At 58.1% G+C, this 25,947-nt stretch overlaps 1 protein-coding gene across 9 annotated transcripts in view; it reads right to left on the bottom strand.

The window, feature by feature from the left end:
• Window positions 1-25,947, bottom strand: part of LOC101403226 (semaphorin-4D) — a 99,363-nt gene that overhangs the window by 21,375 nt on the left and 52,041 nt on the right. For 4 of the 9 annotated variants that reach the window (XM_087444780.1, XM_087444784.1, XM_087444787.1 and 1 more), the window contains one exon: window positions 178-523. In XM_087444780.1, coding sequence (XP_087300906.1) covers window positions 178-283 — 106 coding nt within the window. In that variant the 5' untranslated portion in view covers window positions 284-523. Of the gene's footprint in view, window positions 1-177; window positions 524-3,198; window positions 3,221-11,786; window positions 11,928-21,679; window positions 21,776-21,798; window positions 21,978-22,514; window positions 23,168-25,947 lie in introns of those variants that run through there. The other 5 variants (XM_087444781.1, XM_087444786.1, XM_087444782.1 and 2 more) reach the window with 5 other exon arrangements.

Here is a 25,947-nt window from a genome sequence, read left to right as displayed (position 1 = left end):
TGGACCCTGCGAGGGTTTCTGGCACCGCGGCCTCTCCCCGGCAGCAGTGCAGGCCTTCGCTCACACACGGGGGCTGGGAGCACGGCCCCAGCAGAGCAAACGACACCCGTGCATGTGAGCATCATGAGGGGGTGGCGCCCCCCTCATGCCCTCAGGCTTGACCCGGTGCACCCTCACCTTTGTGCTCCCAGGTGATCCTAGGCATGGGTGCAAAAGCCACCGCCGTCCCAAACACCACGGCGAGGGCGGTGAGCAGCCCCCCGAAGTGGGGGCACATCCTCATCGGCAGGGGCTGCAGCGGGGGCTTCGGCAGTAAGTGCCTGTGGGCAGGGCAGGCCACGGTGGGGGTCAGGGGGACGCTGCTCAGAGCCCTGGGGCCGTGACCTGGAGCGAGGGCGACGTGTGTCTGAGGACCCGCATTTCCCAGCACGACGGGCAAGGCTGGGCCACTCTCGTCACCGCAAATGCCGAAGGCCACCTGGTTCTTAAAGGGCGTGCTTCTCTACGGCCTTCTGAAGAAACTCTGGAAGAAAGGGTTGACCGTCAGGATGTGTGGCAACAACACCTGCTTTCTGTCTGCTCAACACCCCCACAGCCCTGCTCTTTTACCACACCCCACGGCAGTCCGCGGGGGGACACACTGGGGGACAGCCCCACACGGACACCGTGCCCCAGAGCCCAGGATCAAAGCGGGAGCTACAGGAGTCAGTGCGTCCCGCCCCTCAGGCCGGCTGGGAATGCAGGACAGACATGGGACCCAACCTGGGACAAACGCCCGCCTGGCTGCCCAGCCTCCTCCCTGTCCAGCTGGTAACGCGATGGAAAGGGAGGGAACCAGGGTTTCAGTTTCCCTCAGAGACCCTGGCTTCCCAATTCCTGCAGTGCTCATCCGGGAAGATGGCCGGAGCGCAACACCAGACGGTGCACAGGGGCTGACACACTCACACGTGCAAGCACACACGCATGACCTTGCTGTGCAGGAGTGGCTGACCTCCTGCAGGGGACAGGGCCACCCCCAGTGGGCCCCTCCCCCAGCCTCGCCTGAAGAAGCCAGCACACCACGGAAACACGGTCCCGGGCTCCGACGCATCACCAAGGAGACGACCTCACTGGAGACCAGGCCCATGCTGAACACAGACACTGTGGGGCCGGGGTCCGCAGGTCTCCTGGCATCCACACTTGGCCCTGGCTCCACGACTGCCAGGAGTCCTGGCTCCCGCCCGCTCAGCCCCATGTGCCAGCTGGAAGGTTCCTGCAGTGAGCTGTAAGATGGCCCCCTCTGGACCTGTGAATTGGGGCCATCGAGTGCCACAGTTTGCCCCTGACCCAAGGGCCCCGCCAGGATCCCAGCAAGACTCTGAGATGGACTCCTTCCTGACTCCTCCGGAAGGAGCTTAAACCGAAATGCGGGCCGAGCAGAGGCAGGACCCTCGTGGACCACATTCAGGGAACACAGTTAAGTCACGGCAGAAACCCGCACCTCCCACACATGCTGTCCCCAGGAGTCCCCATGCGCGGTCCACGGATGCTTGTCCTCCTCACGCTGAGTCCCTCTTCTGCAACACGGCGGGCCAGCCTGCCCCCCTCCACGTCTCTCCCCCTCCCTCCATGCCCCTTCCCCCCTCTCGCCCAGAGGCCCCGGGAGTTGGCCATCCTCACCTCCTTCCCTTCCTTCTGCCCCCACCAAGCCAAACCACCTCCAGGTCTATCAGTCCAACTGACATGCTGAAGCCCTCTCCAAAACCCTCTTCTCAACCCCTCACCACCATTGGCCTCCTGACTTCACCGTCTCAGAGACCTCTGAGGAGCAGCCTCACTCCCTCCTCAACAGTCCTCTCCCGGCTCAGTCTCCTAGGCCCCACCACCTGCCACACACCAGTGTCTGTGCAGCTGCCCGCCCCACGGCTCCCCAACACCTCAGGCCAAGCCAACCCCCCAAAGTTTTGGCTTCCTGTTCACTAGACAAGTCACTGCCTCCAGGAAGCCCTCCTGGGTCCCTTCTTCATCCCACCTGGGAAGTCACCTCTCATGTCTCCGGTGTCTGGGCTCAACAGGGTCTCCTTTATTTTTCTTGAATTTATTTTTTATGTGGGCATGGGGCACTATGGCTGCCCTGCTCCACTTCATAAAGGAAGACTCATGGGGGACCTTCCCCATGAGCACTTGCCCACTGGGGGCCGCTGGGCAAGGGCCGGACGCCGGGCACGGCCAAGCCTCATCTGCTCACTCGCCCTCCTCGCTCAGGCGCCCCTCTGTAATTCCTCTTCTAGGCCTGAAGGCGTGCCGGGCCAGGCTCCCCATCCACCCAGCGTCTGTCCTCCATCCTGACGTGACCATTAGCCCCTGAAGACAGGGAGCATCCGAGTCCCCCGTTTTCTCCACGGACTTGTACGTCCTGGGCAGAGGCTGGTGTGTCTTTTCTGCAGAGGTGGCACAGGCATTATTATGTCCAGCTCTGTGTCCTGCAGTCTCTGTCCCAGCTCCTCAAGTCCGTGGTAGCTCGGACGCAGCCACAGACGCCACGTAAACGGAGGAGCGCGGCTGGGCGCCAAGACAACTATTTACAGAAATGGGCGCCGGTCTGCAAGCCAAGCCCTCCCTGCGCTGGGGACCCTCGGGGGAGACGGCCAGGGCGGGACCCCCACTCTAAGTGCTACACCAGATGCACGAGGAAGCCAGCTGGCGGGGAGGGGGAGAAGAGAAGGCCACCGCAGAGGAGCCATGAGTGCTCCCTCCCCTGGAGCCAGCTCTCAGAAGCACTCAGGGCGGGAAACACACGTCGCCGTGGGCCCGGGCCCCAGGTGGGGACTCTGCTCTCCTGCCGTCAGCAGGGGATGAGCCACCAGGGGACTCCAGAAGCCCAGGCTGGGTGAGGTCTCGAACTGTACCGTGTTCCCGACGTGCCCACTCATCAAGCCAGCCCGCGGAGCGTCCAGTGAATGCTGAGTACTCCTGCAGAAACCCTGCAGCTCGGGACACGAGGCCCCGGGGACAGCCATCTGCGCGGACGATGCCGCGGCTTGGGAGCGCCTGATGACCACCCAGCTCATTCCCCGGTCCATTTCCACCACCACCACTCTGATCTCAGGATGCTCCCCTCCCATCCCGACCTCTCCATGGCCTCCTCCCCTTCACCCTGCTTCCGTTCTTGCCGCCTGTGGCACAAATCGCTGGCTTCCTGTCCCAGCATCCAAGTACCTTCATTGTCACCAAGAGAATCTTGATTTTAGCTGGGATGGCAGTGTGGCCAGCTAACCACATCTCCCAGCTTCCCTGGTGGCAGTTCTGGCTGAAGAACTGTGAACAGAAGATTAGGTAGGAACTTCAGGAGAGCTCTTTAAAGGTGGCAGACTCAGCTAGTGTTGGCATTGTCGCCTTCAGCCTTTCCTCCTTTTGCCGCCCAGAACTCCAATTTGATGGCCGGAGCTCTGGCAGCCACCTTGTGAACATGAAAGATAAGGGTCTCACTCTAGGCACAGCCAAGTGGAAATCCACAAGAACCAGGGACCCTCACAACATACTGGAGACTTCACACCTGCTTTCTTATGCCTACTTCTAGACTTGCTAATAAACTATTAATCTCTTTAGAGTACTGTTTTCAGATTTTTGTTAACAGCAGTCAGATACAATTCTAAACAGATACAACCTCCCTATAATACATTTACCAAGCTGTAGCAGTGGCCAAAATAACGTTTTTAATGTAAATCAGAGCCTATCATTTCCCCACATGAAATGTTTCTCACTCAGATTTAACTCGAGTGGATGACCTTGGTCCACCTTCTCTCCAGCCTCTCCCACCTCACACTCCCTCCACCTTTCTGTCCCGGCCACATCTGAACACACGGAGCTTGGCCCGTCTGCAAGGCTGTGCCCCCTCTGCCTGTCAGCACCATTCAGAGCCTTTCCGAGTGTGTTTGTTCCAGAGATCAGTGTGCGAATCCACCACACGGTCTCATCAGTCCACCCAAGAAGATGGTTTCTCCGAATGACTGATCAGTAACTGGCAGGGGCTTCCCCACTCTGAGCTCCCAAACAGCTAAGGTTTCCAGAATGCTCCAAATCAAGGCAGTGGGAAGGGCAGTGGCTGCCGGGGTTGGAGGGGAGGGAGGGATGAACACGGAGGTCAGAGGGTCCTGTCCTGTCAATGTCCCCGCCCCCCACCCCTTATCCCCTCTACAGTGGGGGTGGTAGGACGGGGATGCTGAGATGGGGGAGGCTGTGCGTGGCGGGGAGGGGGTACATGGGAACTCCATGTACTTTCTGCTCAATTTCACTGTGAATCCGAAACTGCTCCTAAATATAAAGTTTATTACAAGAACACACGGGCTCAGAGAGGACCTTCCCGAGCACAGAAGGAGCACATGCGATGTGCCCCCAGCCTGGGCGCTTTCTGGCTGCGGGTAGAGACAGGAGGCCCACAGGAGGTGTACTTTCCCCTCCAATGTCAACAGGGCCGAGTCTCTGTTGGGAGACAGGGTTTGAAGGCCCACAACAAGGACGAGTCCCTACCTAGGACTGAGGTCCCTCCTCTGCGACGTCCACGGATGCACGGAGCCAGGCTCAGGACCCAGACGCAGGAGGCGGGAGAGCCCTCCTTGGAATCCGGCACCCAAAACAGAGATGTATCTCAACTCTTACCTCAAACCCAATAAACAACACTCTCAAAGGACAGAAGGACGAACGTGGGGAGAGGACCCAGCCCACAGGCACGTGCACAAACCCCGGAAGCTAGACAGAGAACAGAGGAAGATGCCCAGCGCTGTGCTGGCAAACCCTAACAACAGGCTCTCTGGGGGGAGGGGCTGCTTTGCAACGTATACTGATTTCTGGGGTGTCAACGCTGCCTTCAGACCCCCAACATGACATGCTGAACAAGGGACAGGACAGGCAGCAGGGCAGCACACCAGTGACAGCACCCACCACACAGACACAGGGCACGTGGCCTCAAGGGCAGGTAACAGCAAAACACTCAGGAAGTGGAATTTCTGCATATGTTTACCCTCACCTTTATTTTTAACACGGTTATTTAAGTCTATGTGATTCAGTTTTTGGTAACGGCTGTGTCACTGCCAGCTCTAGCGCACCGCTGCTGGTAACTAACCGACTCTGAGGACAGATGGAGATGAAACCAGAGCTGTGAGCGAGAGGTCACAGAGAACCACAGCCTGGGAAAGGGAGGGCGAGCGGGTACACGAACTTTCTGATTAAAGAAACAAAATATTTGGCTGAGGATGGAAGAAAAAATTGAGGGGGCTTCCTAAAAGTTGAACAATGTGACAGAGATGAAGAAAGGGAGAGAAAAGGTAAGAAAGCTGGGGGATCGATTCAGGGATCCCCCACACCTAACCGACAGGAGTTCCAGATGAGAGCGAAAACACGAGGAATTACCAGAGAAATAACACAGAGAAAATTCCAGAACAGAAGGACCTGCGTTCACAGAATGAGGTGCCCAGCAACACAATGAATGCACCAGGCCCCTCGTGGTGAGACCTGAGCTCCTGGGGACCAGGGCAGATGCTGGAAGCTTCCAGAAAACAGGCCCAGACATCACCTCTCAAGAGCCATGCTGGCTGACAGCTAGGAGGCAGCAAAATGCCTCTAAAATCCCGAAAGAGCCTAATTTGTCACCTAGAATCCTACATGAAGCCCAATTATGAATCATGTGAGGGCAGCACAGAAACACGTTTCTAGCGTCAGTTCTGAAATCTCTCACCTCCCTCACGTCTCTTCTCAGAAAGCTACTACACGACTCGCTCCACCAAACCAAGGGAGCTGGTTCCCAGGTCCCCCCGAGAAGGAAGGATTGCTGAACAGGAGGCAGGGTGTGCGACAGGAGGAGGGGCGGGGGGAGCGGGAGAGATCGCTCAGAGCTGCCACGGGTCTGTGCGCCGAAATGCGGGTTACGGGTCTGGCAGAGTCTGAGGATGAGTTAGGAACACAGCCGTTACTAACCCCACAGAAAACAAGGAGTGCAACATGAAGGAAATGTCCTGGCCCTGCTGTGAGCAATGCTGACACGACACCCATAACCAAAACTGGGGGACGACGGCGCTGGGGGGCTGGGGGAGAGGGAGCGGGGTCAGAGACCCAGTCCTCATCTTCCACAGCAACATATCGTCAGACAGAGAGTCAGGAAAGACCAGCATAAGCAGTTTGAAGGAAAATACCAAAGATGGCTCAAAGAGCTGCAGCTCACTGTCTCGGGGACAGAGGGACAAGACAGAGGCTGCTACCTTCTCTCACAAGCTAAGAACTACTGCATTTTAAAATCACGTGCATCCATTGCTCTGATAAAAACTAACTAAATGTTAAAAAGAAATCAGTGCTCTGGTTCCCGTGCACTCCTCGCAGCCGGAAGACAGCAGCTCAGAGGGTCCAGAAGCAGCGATGTGGCCCACAGCAGGCAGCCTTCCCAGGATGGGGAAGTGCGGAGCTGTGTCTGTGCGGCCACACTGGGGCTCACACACTTCTGCAGAAACAGGATTAGGCACCTAGCGCAGGAGTGCGCTGAGCGGCAGCACAGGCGTTAGTGTAAAACGCAGCTCCGAGAGTGACCAGCAAGGCGTCGGGCGACGGGCTCCGGGCCTCGCATGCACTCCACACCGCAGGCCGCCCCCAGCCTCTGCACATGCTGCCTCTTCTTCCAGAACGTTCTGCCCCCCAGGAGATCCTGGTGGCTGGCTCCTTCCCACAGTGACCCTGGCCCCCAGGCGACCTCCTCACAGGCCACCCACCCACCTCCACGCCCTCCTGCTGGATCTTCTTCATAGCAGCGTAAGAACCTGAAAATGTCTGTGACGTGGTCCCTTCTGGGGCAGAACCGGGGGGAATGCAAATGTCCCACTCAGAAGACCAAGGACAGCAGAGTGGAGAGAACCAAGCGAGGCCCCAGTGGTAGGAAGTTTCACAAACACAATGCACAGAAGGAACGGAAATCCGGAAGGGCCTTCACGACCACGGCCCGAGGAGAGGCTGAGCTGTCCGGCAGAGGCCTCAGCGAGCACCCGCAGACGCCGGGTGGACACTCGCGTTCCTTCCAGACCAGCAGGAATGGCTGCTGTCCACGAGGGCTGCTCAGACTGGTTCAGGGCAGAAGAGAAAACATTTTTCTTAATCGCTGTGAGCCTGGACCAACCTGGACACCACCGTTCAGGAGCTGGGCGGCCACTCACTCCCGGCCATCCCCAACCCACCCTGCTGACGGTGAGCGGAGGACGAGAGCCAGTCCTGTCTGCAGACGCACACGGGCCTCCGGGCACGGGCTGCACCCAGCTCCGCCCCGTGTTTACCTCATAGGCACACGCCAGATTCCCGACAGCCTCAAGGTGACCCCGCCTCTCGTCCCCAAATGGCCTTCAAAAAAGCCCACATGAACAGCCGAAGGTCAGGAGGGCCCACGCCACACAGATGCTCCTGCCGGCGAGGGGAACGTGGGGGCTGCACACTCTGCTCCAGGACATCGGGAGGGTTTGATGCTTTTCTTTGTCACAAGCACATGTTTTGTATAACTTAAACACCGCTAAGCAGAGCACGCACCACACCACACAGACAAGCTGCCACCGTGCTCCTCCAGGAACACTGCTGTGCCATCGCTGAGGACATGCGAATTAAGAATCCCAGCTAAGGGGCCGGCCCAGCGGCATAGTGGTTAAGTTCACGCGCTCTGCTTCAGTGGCCCACGGCTCCCAGGCGCAGACATACACCACTCATCAAGCCATGCTGTGGCAGCAACCCACATACAAAATAGAGGAAGATTGGCACAGATGTTAGCTCAGGGCCAATCTCCCTTACCAAAAAAAAAAAAACAACACAGCTGAGATATTCAGATGGAAACAACTGGGTAAAGTGCTGGTTCTGCTGCTCTTGGGCATTTCTGAGAAGCGGAGGGAGGGAGCTGGGCGTCAGGAGCACATCTCCTGGTGTGAAGGGCTGCCTGTCACAGAAACAGGAGCCCATTAGGAAGACAGGATCCCACGTCACCCCCATTACCTCCATGTAACCTCACCAGTTCATTAGAAGAGCACGGTCCCACTTTACATGTCAGGAGAATGGAACCCACGGGGGCTCTGAGCCCATCACGCAGTGCCTGTCAGTGCCTGTCACACGCAGCTTCCCACCCGAGGGCCCTTGAATCAAGCCAGGGGGCCGTGGCGGAGAAAACAGGCATGATCGTGTTTCTGTGTGTGCATGCACGTGTATGTGTGTGCACCTGTGTATGTGGGTGTACATGTGTATCTGTGCACACACGTGTACATACAGGTGTGTGCATGTGTATATTTTTGCACAAGTGTGTATGAGCATGTGCATGTGTATATGTATGCATTTGTTTGCACCTGTATGTGTGCATCCATGTATGCATGTGTATCCATGCATTTGCATTTGTGCATGTGCATTGTGTATCTATGCATGCATGCATATGTAAGCATTCATGTTTGCATACATCTGTAGGTGTGTGCATGAGTATGTTCATGTGCACATCTGTGTGTGTGCATCTGTGTGTGTGCATAGGCATGTGGTGTGTGCTCTCTGTTGCAGCACAAAAGCCCTGATCTAGTGCTGCATTCCTAGATGTGACTGGTGACTTCTGGCTGGGGTCCTGAAAGGCGGGACCACGGACCACGGTGGGTGCTGTCCAGGGTCTGCCACACGCACCCCAGGCCTTGGCTTTCCTTCCTGGGACTGGCTGTCTGTGCAGCAGGGACGGGTCACAGAGGGGACACTGCTCACTACCACACATAAGGACGCAGTGCTCCCTCCAGCAACAGGATGCTGAACATTAAAATGCCCTTGCCGGCTTCCTCGAGAAACAGGGGATCCGGATGACAGCTGTGGGACTGCTGGGGAGCCCGTCTGGCTGCTGTCTGCGGGGTTTGCCCAGACAGGGCGATTGAGCCCACTCCCCCTCGAGGCCCTGCAGCCAGAACAGCAGAGGACACACACCGCCCACATCTTCCCCTTCCAGCCGGGAGCAGAGACGCGACAGCCAGCCTGAGACCATGCCCTGCCGATGTCACCCCAGGCTGTCCCCCACCCCACGTCCCCCACCCCAGGGGTCTGCTTCTCCACTCCAGGCTGTGTGCTCTCCCCACCTCACAAAAATGGCCCTGTCCCCCAGGAATCAGGAACGGGATTCAGGGGCTCTCTGTGTCACGCACGACAGGTTATTGTCTCTAGTCCAGCTTCCCCAGAACTTAGGACAGGTCCCAGGCGCCGCACGCCAGCCACAGGGGACACGGTCGGCCCTGCAGTTGGGTCCAGCTGCACCGGCTCAGCAGAAGAGCCTGCAGGACGCCGTCCCCAGATGCCTACTTCCTCCTCCCGCCACCCCCAGGGCCCAACAAGCCAGTGAGGACGTCCTGACACTGCTTAACCCTCGTTCCCGCACCCAGACCCGGCACGTGTGTGCCACGCGTGTGCTGACAGGAGCCCGGGAGGGGACAGAGGACGGCAGGGTGACGGACATACACAACAACCCATCATCTATCCATCAGCAGTGACGATGGGCAGGCTGGGAAGGCAGAAGCTGGTGGTGCAGGGGCCGTGCACGGGCTGGTGGAGGGATGGGGGCCACCACCTGTGCAACACCACCAGGCCCTACACACGTGGACACACAACACTGACTCTTCCTAGAGGGCAGGTAGCATCTGCGTGTGGCGTGTGCCTGTGTCCCTGCACCTGGACAGCCCAGCATGGGGGAAATAAAATATCCCTCCCCACTGGCCTGACTCCCTGCTGGCCGCTCCAGGGCAGCCAGCAGACTCTCCAGGCTGGACGCCGGCTCCTGGGGACAGTGGGGCTGTACCAGGAAATGGCTGGCCCGCCCCCTGGGAGGAATGTGTGTCTTCCAACTGTGACTCGACAAGGGGCTGCAGGTGCCACGGGTAGCTCACCCCTCAGAGATGTCTCCAGAGGACCTTTACACCAGGGGGTCATTGAACTGCAACTGAAACTGGGGCTTCAGTCCAGGTCACTGTGACTGTACAGCAGGCAAACTTAGGTAAAAGACCCCGCTGAAAAGTTTTGCTTTAACTGAATTTATTTGCATTCTTACTTTCCCCACCACCGTGCAAACTTTCCTACCTTCAAAAATAGCTCCAAAGTGCTTAACTCCACCAATAAAGAAATGCAAATGAAAATAAAGTGCCTAGTTATCTGAAACTTAAAAGACTGCTCCAGTCAGTGCTGGTGAAGGGGGCAGAGGCTTCCTGAGGGCGATTCCAAATTTCCAACGGAGGGCACGCCCCTTCTCCTAATGATTCTCGGGCAGCAACTTCACAGACAAGCCCAGTGTGCAGAGCCTCGTGTTCGAGGATGGCCCCCAAACACGAGTGCACCTGGAGGGACGTGCCTCCACCGAGGGCCGTGATCACACAGACGCTGGAGAGCGAGGGGCTCCACAGGACTGCCCTGAGCACAACGCACCTGCAACCCACACAAAGGCAGATGCCGAGAAGAGGCCCATGACCCACGCTGTGTCCAGGGAGGAGTGCTGGTCTCTACCCACAGGGACACACACGGACACACATGTACATGTGGATACAGACACACATGGATATAAACATGGATACACAGACACACACGGACACAGGGACACCCACATGGACACAGACACATGGACACACATCCAACTGTCAACAGCGGTCACCTCTGGGGGGAGGAAAATGACCAGGGAACTCACTGCTTACTTTTGTTTTTTAAACAGTGAATTACACTGCCTATTGCTTTGTAAAAAAATTAACACATTAAAACCAAACGTTCCCTGTGCTGTCCTCGGCAGTGAACATTGGCACGTCCTGCACACTGAGGGGTGGTGCTCCGCACGCCAGCCCAGGTCCCAGGGTCCGTGTGCACTCCTGCACGTCTCTGCCCTTTCTGCGTTTACACACAATGAGAAGCAGCCTCTCCCACGCCTTCTACGACCCCACGGCAGAAACAATGGGGGTCCACCCCCTGACTCTGGCACCAGCTCAGTCCCAACGCAGGACTGAACACAAGATGCTGCCCTTGCCTCCCATCCGCTCACACCCAAGACCCCAAAATAAGTCTTTAAAGTTACGGGCTCAACAAACAAAATCCAAGACAGATGATCTAGGGGGAAAATAAACTAGGAAAAATACTTGTGACACAAATGCCAGGGCCAGGAATTCCTAATAAATGCAGAGATGTAACCAACCAGAGCCCCAGCCCCACAAAAATGTGTATGTACATAACCAGCCAATAAACACCGAAAGTGGCACGTATCCCCAGAAGTAGAGCTGTGTCCATTAAAACTGCCCCACCAAACAGGCAAAGCAGGTCCCTGAGATGGGGCCATGCCCGCCTGCACCGAAGACCACGCCCGCAGGCTGGCTGAGAGGGGTCCACCCTGCCCGGCGGTCACAGCGCAGGAGGAACACGAAGGGGAAGGAGAGACGGGGGCTCGCCTCTTGGTACAAATTAAACTAGAGTTTCTCTTTCCTCTAAAACTGGAAATACGTAGTTGACCATGTATTAACTGACCAAAATTCTGAGCCCCCTTTTGACATGAGACCTCACCACGACCGCCCTACCTGACCAGAGAGGACGGAGCGTGTCAGCACCTAGAGCAGGGCCGTCAGCCCAGGGAGCAGGGAGGGAGGGCAGGCGGGCAGGAGAGAAAGGCGGCGGGGAAGAAGGAAAACAGGTGACACGTGGGGCTCCGGGTGCCCAGCACCCACCGCCCAAGGGCTCCCCCTCAGGCCAGCCCCAAGGGATGGCAGCCAAGTCCCGATCTTTGGCCCCAAGGTCACGCGGGGACGAGGACCAACCTGCTGGAGCCCGCAGAGGCCTCGACAAGGTGTCAGCTCTGCTAAACTGGGATACAGACGAGAAACAAGTGATTTGGCCTGTCTTGCACCTCAAGAAACATCCCGATCGTTTCTAGCAAGGAGTCTTCAGAAATCTTTGTTCTGAAAATAATGGGAAACGAGAACATTTAAACACTTCAACTGCCCGTCCACATAAACTGAGCATCACTTCTGGGAGAGCACTGGAAAGACGCTCCTGCCTTGTTGCTTAACTTCTCGACCCCAGCCGCTGACCCTCTGACCCAGGATAGGCCTGGTCCTCCTGCACTTGTGCAGCAGGAGCAGGGAGTGAGTGTGCAATCACTCGCCCCTAAACAAAGGAAGTGCAACCCGCCAGTCACCCAGGTGCGAGAGCTGGTGCCCAACCACCGACTGCCGCCACTTTCCTGCAAATAGGGGCCAGGGTCACTGTGAGCCGAGAGCCCCCTAATCAAACTAGTATCGTCCGACTGTCCATTAACTTCACTGACATCCAAAGGCGTGAGGCAACGAAGACAAAAGCAGAGACACGCACATTTCCAGGAAAATGATTTCCTGAAGAACCCACTTAGAACCACACTTTTCTTTGTGTTTTTCTCTTTCTTTTTCTTTGTTTTTCAGCCAAACAGAGAATTTCCACAGCGGTGTAGCAAGTTTCTCGCAGTGTCGGCTACCCCTCACAGTGCAGGACGGGGCTCAAACGGACTTACTGGACTTACCCCAAGCCCAGTAAGACCACACACTTCCAGACAAAGAGGATCAGAACTGCACACCCAGAGGTCACACGTGCAGGCTCAAGGAGGGCTTAGGGCCTGGTGAATCCACGCCGACCCCTCTGTGATTGCAAACGATCCAACATCTTCTTTAAACCTTAGAATCAAACTTGAGCATCATTTGTGGTCGGAGTATCTTTGTTTTTCTTCTGCTTGAAGAGCTTCCACAGTTCTGGCCATTTTCCTGAAGACAGCTGAGAGGCAGGAAGGGCTCCCTGGAGACACGGTTGATGCCCCGTCTCTCCCACACGGCCCCCCAGGAGCGGGACCAGTCACACCCGCAGCACAGAGACCAGCCCGCACCCACTCTACACGTCCACCCACGGCGCACGATGTCAGTCACAGGGTCCCTTCGGTGCCCGACACGTCCCCTGAATCCTGAGCAAACACCTGAGTTGGAGGAGAACGCAGACTCATGGGCCAAGGTGGCCAGGATTCATCAGGTCCCACCGGGCGGGGCTCCCAACTGATGCGGGGTCCTTCCTACGGCAGCTGCTGCTTCTGACGGCCACTTTATGACCACAATACCTTCCACATGAGCAAGCAGGGAAGTGTCCTGGACAAGGCCACGTCCACCCAGGACACGGACCCCATGGCCTGTTTAAACGCTGGGGGAGTGGTGGGCAGCACCCCCGGGCAGGAGAGGAACTGTGCACACAGGGCTTTCCTACCACAGGCAGGCGGGCCGGCGGCACCCGGAGACCGGGAAACACTTCAGGGAAAGAGCAAGTGCCTCACGCACAAGTAAGAGGTTTAGATAAACCACGTGAAGGCCAAGGGTTTTAGAACTGAAAAACGCTCTTCTAGAAATTCAAGAAGGCTTTGTGACCTCAACAAGTCAAAGCCCAGAGCTGCTTGTTCTGCAGTTGGACAGGCGCGGATCACATTCACCCTAATTCCACGGTGACCAACAGTGACAGTGGGCAGGGCATCTGTGCCGTCTGTATTCTCAGTAACCTCCCACGACTCGACCCGCTGGCGCATGGCTTCCTCGTCTTCTGCCTTCAGGCCAAGTCTCCATATCTACTTTCCGCCCCCCCGGCCCCCCCCCGCCCCTAGCTCGAGGTTCCTGGGTAAAAATACACAGATCCGGCCCCCGTCAACCACAAGGCCCCGCCGTCTGCACCCTTCACCACTGCAATTTCTCCTTTCTCGACAGAAAAACCCACGAGCTATAATTAGTTATCACCAAACTGAAGAATGCAGAAGACCTGCCCCTGGAGCCATTACTAATCATACCTCTCTAACGAGGCCTCTCCTAACCTCTTATAAGGACAGTCTATTTGCAAAACAAAGGAATGACATTCATCAGCAGAGAGAGAAATGTTTCCCTCCCACTCACCAGAACCTGGCCTTCACCCCACACTCCACCCCACCCCCAACCGTGCAGGAGAGTGTGGGAGCCCCCATGCCCAGGCCCTGCAGGCAGCTGTCTAATGACCACTGACGACAACAGCACGGAGGCGAGGCAAGTGGGCCTTCATCTTGTGTGCATCTTGCCTATGTTCTGCGAATGTGACCCCACCTTCTGAAGGCCCCTCGCCCCAGGTGGGATGGGGTCAGGCATGGGGCTCTGTGGTCAGAACGACCTGGGTCTGAGGCCTGGCTTCTCTACTTACCAGCTGTGTCTTGGGGAAGTTACTGGGCCTCTGTTTCCTCATCCAGAAAGTGGGCATCCTAATAGTACCTACCTCATCTGGTTGTTATGAGGATCCGCGAGGAACCCCTGTGAAGAGCTTACAACAGTGTCTGGCCCCCAGGACGCACTGCGTATAAGTATCATCCACGGCTCTCCCTCTCTATGAAATGGGGCCAATCATACCCACCCTCGCTCATTACCTACCCTTCGAGATATAAAGCAGGGTTCCGCTGTCACCGTGTCCCAGCCCTCCCTTGTAACTGACCGGGGCTGCACCAGCCCCTTCTGCCCACGGGAGCTCAGGGCTGGGGCCACGTACACGCTCTCCTGGGAGCCACAGCTGTGGACGGGGAGGGGCCTCAAGCCCCTCCTGCTCAACCTCCTCACCGGGCCCAGAGCCCCCCCGAGGTGCCCAGGGCAGTGCGAAATGAGGCTCCTCAATGGCAATCAGCTCTCCACCCCACGCGCCCCGTCTGGGGTGGGTTTGCACTTTAAAGCAAGACGCCATTTCCCACCTCTGAGGAGGGCAGCCATGCGACGGGCTGGCCGTCAGGGGCAGTGCTGGGGGCCGGGCGGCAGTCACGCGCACTGGGGGCCACTGGGCGACACCTGCCAAGAACTTCCGACCCAGCAGTTCTCTGCCCGGAATCCAGAGGGGTATAGTAAAAATTAAGGTCCCCAACAGTGTGTACGGTACATCCCCACCTGTGCAGGCACAGGGCCTGCAACCCTCTGCGTGTGTACATAATTCAATCAAAGGACTATTCAATTAGCTCAGAATTTAATCCAGGATCTGCCGGCAGTAAGCGACCAGAGTGTGGCTCTGGTCTGGAGTAGGAGTGAACTTCATTTTTTTACTATTTGTATTCTTTAGTACTATGTGAATTCTTACCTTATGCATGTGGTTTCCTAATTAAAATATTTTTTAACCTGATATTAAAAGATATTAAATTAAAATTTTGGAAAATACAGAAAAGGCCAGAGAAGAAAACATTTCTGACAGTTTCAAAAAACAGGTTCTAATAAATGTGAAAATAGGATCCCCTTTTTGAAGTTTGCTGATTGGATTTCATCAAAACAGAAGTTTTCAAGAACAGCAGACAGACTTCACCTCATTTCCGGTCATTCTGACATCCTGTTGGCCTCCTTCTTCTAAGAAACTCTGACACAGGAGAACCTTAGCCAGCTCGGGGCGGGGGAGGGCAGGCCGCAACCACCCACAGTGCCCCCAGGGGTGGGGGGCGGGGAGACACCGGGCTTGCAGCCACACCCCTGCAGTAGGAACAGAAACCTGGATGTCCCAGAAAGATGGAAAGACCTGTCCCTGTGGGCTGGCGGAGGGAGGGCGGGACCCCTGTGTGAATCTCCCAGGAGTCTCTGCACGCGGCCTTCCCGTGTGTGTCCCGTGCTCCCAGCATCATTTCAGGGCTGTGAGAGGTTCCATAATTAAATATGATAATGTTGGACATTTACATGTTGCCAATTTCCCACTTAAAATTCATTTTTAAAGACTGATTTTAACCACCAGCAAAACTTGACCAAGAAGCTCTTCTGTCTAGAAGGCAGAGCCTATTTGCAGAGGTCTGGGTGCCAAATAAAGGACACTGCTAGATGGTCATAGGCTCTGTCCTTACATATCTACGGGCAGGAAACAGGCTCGGGACACTTACTCATCACACTTACTCATCACACTGACAGGTCTGCTTCCTCCTACTGGGAAATATCGTTTCCATGACTTATTTTCACGCAACTCTCCTCAGAGTTTTTCCAGTTAGTGGAGCTATTTTTTAAAAGGCATACGTTCTCTGCTATAAAACACTGTCAAGTCACCTAGCACATTTGTTATACTTCTTTCAAGCCAATTAGACATCTTAATTCAGTTGGTATTTATTCTGCCCCCAACAGGGGAGGCAGATAAGAGTGGCAGCCTGACGCAGGCTCCAAGGCCAGCCTGCGGGGTCCAGATCCAGAGCCACCATTTCCCGGCTGTGACCTGGAACAGGTCACAGCCCCTCCGCCTCCCCCAGCTACTTTAACAGGTCACAGCCCCTCCGCCTCCCCCAGCTACTCCCCAGCCCCTCCGCCTCCCCCAGCTACTCCCCCAGCCCCTCCGCCTCCCCCAGCTACTCCCCCACCCCCTCCGCCTGCCCCAGCTACTCCCTCAGCCCCTCCGCCTCCCCAGCTACTCCTCAGCCCCTCCGCCTGCCCCAGCTACTCCCTCAGCCCCTCCACCTGCCCCAGCTACTCCCTCAGCCCCTCCGCCTCCCCCAGCTACTCCCTCAGCCCCTCCGCCTGCCCCAGCTACTCCCTCAGCCCCTCCGCCTCCCCCAGCTACTCCCCAGCCCCTCCGCCTCCCCCAGCTACTCCACTTCTGTCAGCCACTCCCCTGGGACTGAGTATGATGCAGCCCCACCTCTAGGGATGAAGCTGCGTGAACGAGGACTTGTAAAGCACATACACGTGCTGCAAAAGTGAACTTAAATAAAATGTTAACACAGCAACACAAAACAGCCCTGTGCCCTGGTGAGACAGGTGGGACACTCCCCAGCGCAGGGAAGGTGCAGCCAGACTCAGGGCCACACCCAGCCACACCCAACAGAAACGAGCTCGGGGAGAGAAGCGGGTTCTCTCAGCCAACACCAGTCCCCACGCTGGCTCTGACACTGTGACTCAAAGCTTCTCCTTCTCACACCCGTGGCCACGACCATGAGCTTTACGACCACCTGCTGGTCCATGAGCCTGACACGGCTTGAACTTGGGTATGTTCTCTGACCCCAAACTCGCTCAAGCCCTTTCTTTCAGAGCCCCCACTCAGCCGCCCCAGAACGACATCTGCCCTCTGCCCAAAGTGTGTAACAGGCAGGCCCACCCCTAGGGCTCCCCACACCCCTCTCCCCCACCTGCCGTCCACCCTTCCTCTGGCGCTCTGAGGGCACACAGTGGCCCAGACCTCCTGGGGAGTACTCCCCTGCGCCCTGGGTGGGTGTGATGGCGGGGCCCCTGGGCAGGCAGCCAGGATTGAGGACCGGCATAAGCCCCCCGGACCACCTGCCTTTCTCAGTGTCACCCTGCCCTCCTGCTCCTCACACCCTGGCTGTGTCTCCACTGGGACGCCCCCGTCACCCCCACCCGCCAGAATCCTGGTCATCACTGAGGCTCAGCTTGAGGGCCAGGGCAGTCTCGAAACCGCCCGCAGATAACGGGGCCTGGACTCAGCCACCCTCACGTGCTGGGTCTCGTGAAAAAGTTTAAGAATAATGACCGTGCCTCCAAAAGGTGAAGGCGAGAATGTGACCATTTGCAAGAACCAAGCAGGCAGTCCTCCCGGGTCCTGCCCGCATCGCCCACAACCGGCCTTCTACCAGGCTGTGCTGCACTCAGCCCACCCAGCGAGCGACCCAGGGCGTTACGGCCACAAGATGGGGGGTCACTGACGTCACGCGTGTCCCCCTCCCCGGGGCTGCACACGCCCGACCTCGAACGCCAGGCATCTGAAGGAATCCCTCGTGGGGCAGGAGCCTCGGCCACCAAGGGCCACAGCCCTGCTGCACCGACAGTGGAGTACCAGCCGTGGGGCCCCCTGCCGCCTCGGAGAGCAGGAGTAACGACACCCCCCGCAGGGTGCCCCGGGATCCTTAGAGCCCCGGTGAGACGGGTTTTACGCACGGCTGCCACGGAGAAGAAGCAGACTCACAAAATGCAATGACTGTGTGGAGCCACGATCAAAGCCGGGACCCCCACCCTCGGGGTCTGCACGGCCTGCAGGCCTTGTTGCACACCCCGGGCTCCGGAACTGGCCATGCACTGGGGATGGGGTGGGCAGGACGCAGCGAGCACAACTAGAAACCACTCTCTGCAGAAGCCTTCTGTCTCCAGTTCTCAGCTTACGTCCCTTCCGCCCCTGAGCCGCAGCGCCCCCACCAGGAACTCAGGGCAGAGACGAGGGGTGTCCCGGCCCCACAGCAGGAGCTTTAGAAGTGGTGGTTCCTCCTCTCTGCCGTTTGCCTGGTGGTGAAGAATCTGTCCAGAACCATCCAGAATCCAGGGCTGGCTCAGGACTTCGCTCTGGACCGCGTGAGGCAGCGTCCCGCTCCTCCAGGTGCTCACGGCCCCCACCGAGTGTCCACAGGGGAGCACGCGCAGTTTCACCAGGGAACCAGACTCCTCCTGCCCCGGGCACGGCCCCCAGACCCAGCCTCTCCTACAGGGGGACGAGGGAGCCTCTCCTCTTGGCCAGGCCAGAGGGATGACTTAGGAGCCTCGACAAGCCCAGGTCAGAGCGGGGATTCCTTTTTTAAGTCTCACAACCACAAAATGCTACCCTCTTTGCCTTCATTTAGTGATTCCTTAAAAATATAGAGCAGAATTACAAAGTTAGGCCAGTTCGACCACAGGCCGTCATTCAACTTGAGTCAGCCAAGGCCAGAGCCAACACAAGGGCCTGTCCTTGCAATCAGCCTCCCTCCTGCGACGCGGCCTTCGCTCCCGAACTGGCAAAGCCCACTGGAGAATCCACATGATCCTCGCTCCTGGCAGGACACAGGGAACGTGCACCCTTCCATCACCTCAGGCCGCCGAACCCACCTCAGCAACGACTTTAGACTTCCTCTCACTATCTTGTGCACACACTGCACACACAAACCTTTCGTTCTGATTCACCCGCTTCTGCGTCCCTTCGAAGGTGCCTCCAGGAATGCCAACTCAGCCCCTGCGATCAGCTGAGCACTTGCCAGCAAGGCCTGTTATTTTGAGACTCTGCCGCCTCTGAGCCATGTTCAACCCACACCCTGTCAACAGCGGACCCTGCAGCCACTGGGCGGGTGGACCGGCTTCCCAAGAGCACTCAGAACCGGACGAAGGACAACCACACGCCTAGCTGTGAGGAGGAGGGAGCAAAACCGCCGGCCCCACCTGAGGTCTGGGAAGGTCCCAGCCGCTCCCTAACCAGGAAGCACCAGGATTTCCTCTGCTGCTTAGAGACTCACTGTCCAGCCATCTACACGTGGGTTCATGAGCAGAACTTCAAGTGTCTCTCCTTTCCAAATACCCAGCAGAGGTGTGACCCAACGTGAGCACTGCCACCGAGTGACCTTCGAGCAGGATGCTACAAACCCTGTACTGGACCTGATTCATCCTCCCATCAGCCTACTCTGCGGTTCTCCCGCCTTCCAGATGCTTCCAGGCCAAGCTGCTGTGCTCCCCCACTCCTCTCCAGAGTGATGGGAGAGGGGATGACCTAACGTGATGTGGTCTCAGCCTCGAGTCTCAGACCCCAGAAGCTGCCAAGGTCAGAGGGAAGACACGCCATCTCGGGGTGGGGGGGTGTAATCCGGGGCGAGATGGCTGTAGCGGAAGAGTCAAGTGCCTGTGCCCCTCGAGACGGCGGGAAGGGGCCTGGAGCAACCTCTGCTGCACACCCCAAGTGAAGCGAAGCTTAGAGGCAGTGACCCACTGGAAGTAACGCAGAGCTCCCCGGATTCTGGGAATTCACTCTGTAGCCTCCACACGGGGAACAGATCCTCCCCGCTTCACAAGCCACTGCTCAAGGGACCCGGTCCCGCTCACCTACAACCTGCTCCTGGAGCCTCGCCTGATGGTCCCAGGGCCCAAGAAGGCCTGTCCTTCCAGCAGGGCGCACTGTCCTGAGTGGGTGGCGCTTCCCCCTCTGAGCCTGAGTCACCCTCTAGATGATTCGGGACGTGTGAGACAGAAGAGAGGCAGCTGGCGTGGCGCCGTCACACGGTCACCTCCCGGTGGGAGAGCCCCGCCGAGGGATGAAGCGGCCCTCCCTCTGTGCCCTGCCGCCCTGGAGAGGCGCCCCCTGCAGGACCACGCGAGGGAGCAGGGCAGGCACCGAGCGCCAACGGAGGCAGAGGGGGCTCCTCAGCTCCAGCCAGGAGGTCCGTCCTCACAGTTCCCGGGAACCAAAGTCAGCTGAAAAATCTAAGAGGTTCCAGAACACTCTCACCCCACCATAAGCGAGGCTGCCCCCTCTGCCCCACCAGGGCCCTGCCACCCCGTCCCGCAGAGGACAGTGTTGTGGCCCAGAATGACTCGGCTCCGCTGGCGACGGTACAGGAGGAAGGTGCCTGCCTCGGCTGGGTCATGGGCACACCAAGCGCCCCCCAGGGAAAGGCCTCGGGCGCTGCACACACTCGCCACCTCGCACACACTGGTGTCTGCGCCCAGCGACAGGGCACGTGGGGAAAGGACACAGGGACAGAGGGGACGACAAACGTGGGTGCTAGGACTGCCAGCCAGAGGGAAGGGCTCAGTACTCCCACATTTTAGGACCCTGTCTCGTAGGACACGTGCGTTTTTGAAGACTGAGGAAATGTAATTGTGCTTCACCAATCTCTTTTCTGACCGTCAGACTTAACTCAGCTGACAGAAAACAGGGTGTGTGTCGACACAGATCAAACAGCCCCACTGGCGCTTCGTTTCCTGCAGAACTGGACCTGGAGCGTTGCCAGGTGGCTGTGCCACCCCACCAGGAGCACCCCGCCCCACCAGCTCCCGGGCACCCTCTCCCTGCAGGTGCCCATGGGTGCGTCCAGCCACAGAAACATAACTGACCCTCCCATTTGGGCATGCCCTTGTAACACCAACCGCAGCCCCGAGAAGAGCCTGGGCCTCCCAAGAGCACGCAGTCCACGGGCAATGCAGGCCAGGCCCCTGGTGTCCCGTGGGTCCCTGGTAACCACCGCTCCCAAGGACAGGGCTGGTGGGGGGTCTCCACCCCAACTCCCACCTTTCCTCAGGCTGGGACTCAGAGTGAGAACTCTTAGGGGCAAACGCGCACCTGTGGGGGGTCTGCTGCTGGGGTGGGTGCCGCCCCTTGCGGCCGGGGAGTGCACGGCGGGCTGACCTCAGACAGACACGGCCTGGGCTCTGGTCCTGGGAACGCGCCCCTCCCTCACCTGCAAAGCCCGCCACCGGCCAGGCCTCAGCCGGGCACTTCTGCTTTCCCGGTGACCACACAGAGGGACGTGGTCTAGGCGGCCACCGGGGTGGTGAGGACACCGTTTCCTGCGAAGTCGCTTCCTACCCTCCTGGAGCACAGGTTCAGGATGGCGCCGCCCTGCTTCCCTCTGGGCTCCACACCCCCTGCGGCCCGGTGCCACCCAGCCACGTGCCTGCTGGGGACCCCTGAGCCGCTGTGTGCCAGACACAGTGAGGGACACAGGTCAGGCCTGCGAGTGCCCGCTGAGGGCCAAGTGCAGGCACGGCAAGGTGGGCACGGGCAGCAGAGGAGAGGGTGGGCATCCTCGGCCAGGTGCGGCTCTCAGTGCTGCACAGACGTTGAGGGGGCGAATCCTCAGGGCCCCTGAGGCGCTGGCCTCCAGTTCAGACAGGAGGAAACTGAGGCACAGACAGCTCCCAGCCCCTGCTTGGCCCTCCACCTCCACCAGGACCTCTCCCCTGCACTGGGACGCGACCTGACAACACTCACACAGCCCTACCTCCAGGTGGGGGGTGGTGGGCACCCCCAGAGAGGAAGTGCCTCCTAGGAGAGCAGAAAACCAGGTGGACCCAGGCTGACCGTGGGGACCAGGGAAAGCAGAATGTGCGTCCTCCTCACCTTGGACCTTGTGGGTAGCCCACACGGCGTCCCTCAGCGCTGCCTCAGCCCCTCCCCACCCACCTCCTGTCCACGTCCCTCCTGCCTCCGGGGAACCTCTACTCAGCTCTGGGTCCGGAAGCTGATGCGAGCCTGGGGGAGGGGCAAGGAGGGGATGTGCAGGGGCCCGGGGGGAAGTCGCCCCATCTCAGGCCCAGGAAGCACCGCGTCCTGGAGCACCGACCGCCAGGGCAGCCGGGCTCCTTCTCCCACGATGTTCACCCACCAGGCACCTGATCACCTGTTGCCCCACTGGAGGCAGCCCCGCTGTGGGCCAGCTCCCCACCCTCCCTCCCTGCCAGCAGCCTCCCCCTCACCCTCCGGCTGCCTTGTCTTAGCCTCACTCCTCGCCTGTGGGAGGCCAAGGAGACGCATCTGGGGCATCAACTTCCCCATCATCCCAGCAAGAGCCTTCCTGGCTGGGAAGGAGTGAGCCAGGTCACCCAAGGACACAGGGCTGTGCTGGCCTCTCACGGATCCTTCCAGCAACTCGATGCGCCAGGAACCATCATTATCCCTGTTCTGCAGATAAGAACACCATGGCCTGGAATCTTCCGATTCACCGTCGGACCCCAGCCTGTCCCCCAACACCATCTGGAGGCTCCCTGGGGCCCGAAAGTCAAATTTCCTCGCTTATGGGTAGACCCAGGTGGACCCCATCAAGTTAGTAAACACACCTGGGCGTAAGCGCGCTCGCTTAAATCCAGTTTCTCATCAAAATCTCAAACTTGCTCCAAGTTAGAGTCCAGCAACTCTTTACAAAGGACGGGTTCTGAGCGACAGTGGCCGCATCGGAATCTCCAGGCCCTTGGATGTGTCCTGGCCTCCAGGCAACGCTACTCCTCAGGGAAGTCCGGGACGCAAGCCTTCCAAAAAGATGCCCGTTGCTAATTAGGTCAGCCAAGAGTGCACGAGACTCACTCTTTCCTGCTGGTTTTAAATAAAAAGCATAAAAATGAAATGAAATCATTCACACAAACTGAAGTCCACACGGTGAATGAAGAGACTGGTTTCATGCTCAGCAGTATGTGGCTCCCGGGTCTCTGTTCAATGTCAAGCTGTCTCAGATGCGGCGTCTGAAAGCTCAAACGATGGCAAAACCTCATTAAAAACTCGGCAACTACAAAACTCGTACCACAGTTTCCAAAACCGCAGCTTCACCCTGACCCGTGGTCACAGGGGAACACCGAGCAGAGGCTTCGCAGGAGGAGAGGGTCCCCAGCCTGGCTGCCCAGGACAGGCCCCAGGCCCAGCATGCCAATCACACCCAAAGTGTCCTCAGGTGACAGAAGGTTCTAGAAACATTTCAGCCACAGGGAGGGAGATTACTCAGAGGCAAGAACATACAGCACAAAATTTCAGAACTGGAAGGATTTTCTCGCAATAATTTCCCAACTTGCAGACGGGAAACTCGAAGCGCCGGCCCCAGCTTGCCCAGGCTGCTCAGCTCCCCAGCCCCCCGCCCTGCAGGACCCCTGGGGCTGTCTCTCTTCTACGCTGGAAAAGCGGAGGCACGCCATGCTAGGCAGCCCCCTCACACACACACCTTCGTGGACCCCACTGTCAGCAGGTAAGAGGCCCGTCAATCTGCAGTGGGAAACAATTTACTGCCTCCCTGGGGCGTCTGCCGCCCCGGGCAAAAGCCGTCACCCAGCCAGCAGCAGGGCCCAGGACCCAGAGGAGGACACCCAAAAGTTATCGCTCACTGGTGAGGGTGGAGGCGGGCCTGGCTTTCTGGAGAAGTCAGACCAGCTCCGCCACGTGCGTTTGCTCCACCTCAGCGATCCCACAAGTTCAAAAGGATGCCGGCCCAAGAATGTTTATCTCCTCGTCTGTCGCTTCAACAGCAAAGATTTACAATCTAAGTGTGCACGCGTCAGGAACTGGCTAAATAAACAATAATATCAGAGCACGCGCTGCAGGCAGCACAAACCACACAGTCAGTGTTTACTGACAAGGACAGAGGAACACAAGATATTATTCAGTGCAAAGAGGAGCCGGTGAAACAGCACTTACACGGAAGCTTATCCGCGTAAAGCAAGTCAGGGGAGCTCACGCTCTGTGCCGTGGGCGGCACACACTCCGAGCACCAAGCCCTCGCCTGTGCAAACTCCTGGGTCTGGATCCTGGCGGGGCGGCCTCCTGCTGTTGCAGGTGAGCTCGCTGGGCTGGGTGCACCTGACCTCAGAGCTGGAGCACCTGGCAGGACCACCTGTTATAGGTGGCTGGGGGCGGGGGGCGCCGGGTGCGAGCCACACTCAGTTCTGGGCGGGGGGCTTCAGGGGCATCTGTAAATATCTTCTTTGGACTCTGCTGTATCTTGTAAATTGTTTTTACTTTAGAAAATGCATTTTTCAGTGTTTTTCTCACAAAACAATCATGTTGTTTCCAAACAACAGCAGTTTCCCCAGATTCTCTCTGTTCCCCGAAAGGCCACCCTACAGCGAAGGGGAAGGTGGCCCTGAATTCCCCCAGGAGCCACTCCTGCCATACTCAGGGACACATTCCCGTCCTCCTGTCCTCGGCGGGCCCGGGGCCACATTCTGGGATCCCCAGCAGCACTCCACTTCCTCACATCTTCGTCTCCTGGTGTCGCCCTTCATTCACCTCCACATCTGCGCTGCCTGCCCGTGGAGGTCTGACCCGTCCATTGATCCCCCGAGAGAGACACCAGAGCCCGGCTGCCCAGGTTGAGCTCCGGGGCCCTCACCAGCGAGTGACGCGGGCCAGCGATTGAACCTCTGCCCTCGGATTCTGAGTTGAAAGACGGAGCTGGCCTCAAAATGTGTGCGGGCTACTCATGACACACTCGGCACGACAGGCTGTAAGTACTACCGTCAATAATAACGTCAACGAAATCTACCTCGGACCAGCCCGCGCCGTTTGCTTAGCCTTGAACAAGATCGTCCAATCGTAGCTGCATCTAACCTGCTAAGAGCAGCAGCCGTAAAAAACCAACTCCGCCAAGTTTCACATTTTGTTCTTTCTACAATGACTTTTCCCCAAAGAAACTGATCATAGCGGGGGAGAGTGTCCTTGGCGCCCAAGGACATCTACTCGTTTACGCACCTCCGGGCCGCTCCAGTCTCGGCCTCTGACTCACAACCTGTCCTGGAAGACGTCACCCCGCAGAGTGGCACCTGACGTGGATACCGACTCACGCAGCCACCCGACATTCAGACTCCAAAGTAGGAAGCGTAAGACCCGTGGAGGGGAGGAGGGGGTCGGGGTCGGACAGAGCAGCCTCTGAGAGCCAGGCCAGAGAGGTGTCCCCGCCAGCGCACTGTGCACGCCTTGGGGACCGCACTGCGTTCCAAGCGCCTGCACCTTGGCCCCGGCCACTCTGTGTCCCCACCCATCATCTCTGGGGCCTGGGGAGTAAGGCCCATGGCAGGGACAGCGGGAGCTGTGCCCACGGGTACCAGCCGCCTGGGACACCTGCATGCACTCGGTGATCACTTTACGGATGTAACTCTTTAAAACACTTAGTAACTGGGATGAGTCAGCAGTGGCTCTCGACCAGACGGCTGTCTCTCGGAGAACAGAAATAAAATGGCCCTCCCTGATGTGGGTGTGGTTGCCACAGGATCACCGTGTTTAAGTGGTTGGAGCATGAGCCTCTCTCGGAAGAGACAAAGAGCCACTGCAGTCCAGAAAGTGGGGGGGTCTGGCATAGAGCCTGGAGGGGCAGAGACGTGCAACGCATGTCCCACCTCACCAGGTGCACCCCCAGGACCGCAGCCGTGGGGCTTCCTCTCCACGGGCCCTGGCCCCACTCTGGGGTTTAGGCAGAATGACAGCTAGCCCCTCGCCTTGCGCCTCCAGGCCCGCACAGCCTGATAGCTGCCTCGCCCCACTATGTTCCCTGCTGGGTGACTTCTCCAGGGGCCTGGGGCTCGGGGGTAGCCATGGCTCACAGCTCGACCTCACTCCTGAGAACAACGCCTCCCACGAGTTCTGGTGCTGGGGTCCAGACGGTGAGTTTGATCCCAGCTCAGATGAGCCTGCCCATCTGGGATGGATGTACTAGAGGAGTGTGAGGCTTGGGCCAACGGGTGAGGTACAAAAGGATCTCACACACACATGCACACAACACACCTGCACATGCAC

Source organism: Ceratotherium simum, chromosome 20, assembly GCF_057802395.1.
Source record: "Ceratotherium simum simum isolate JZ-2026a chromosome 20, ASM5780239v1, whole genome shotgun sequence".
Taxonomy (NCBI): domain Eukaryota; kingdom Metazoa; phylum Chordata; class Mammalia; order Perissodactyla; family Rhinocerotidae; genus Ceratotherium; species Ceratotherium simum.
Note: the sequence above shows the minus strand (reverse complement) of the source record. Positions and strands in the feature narration are given on the sequence as shown.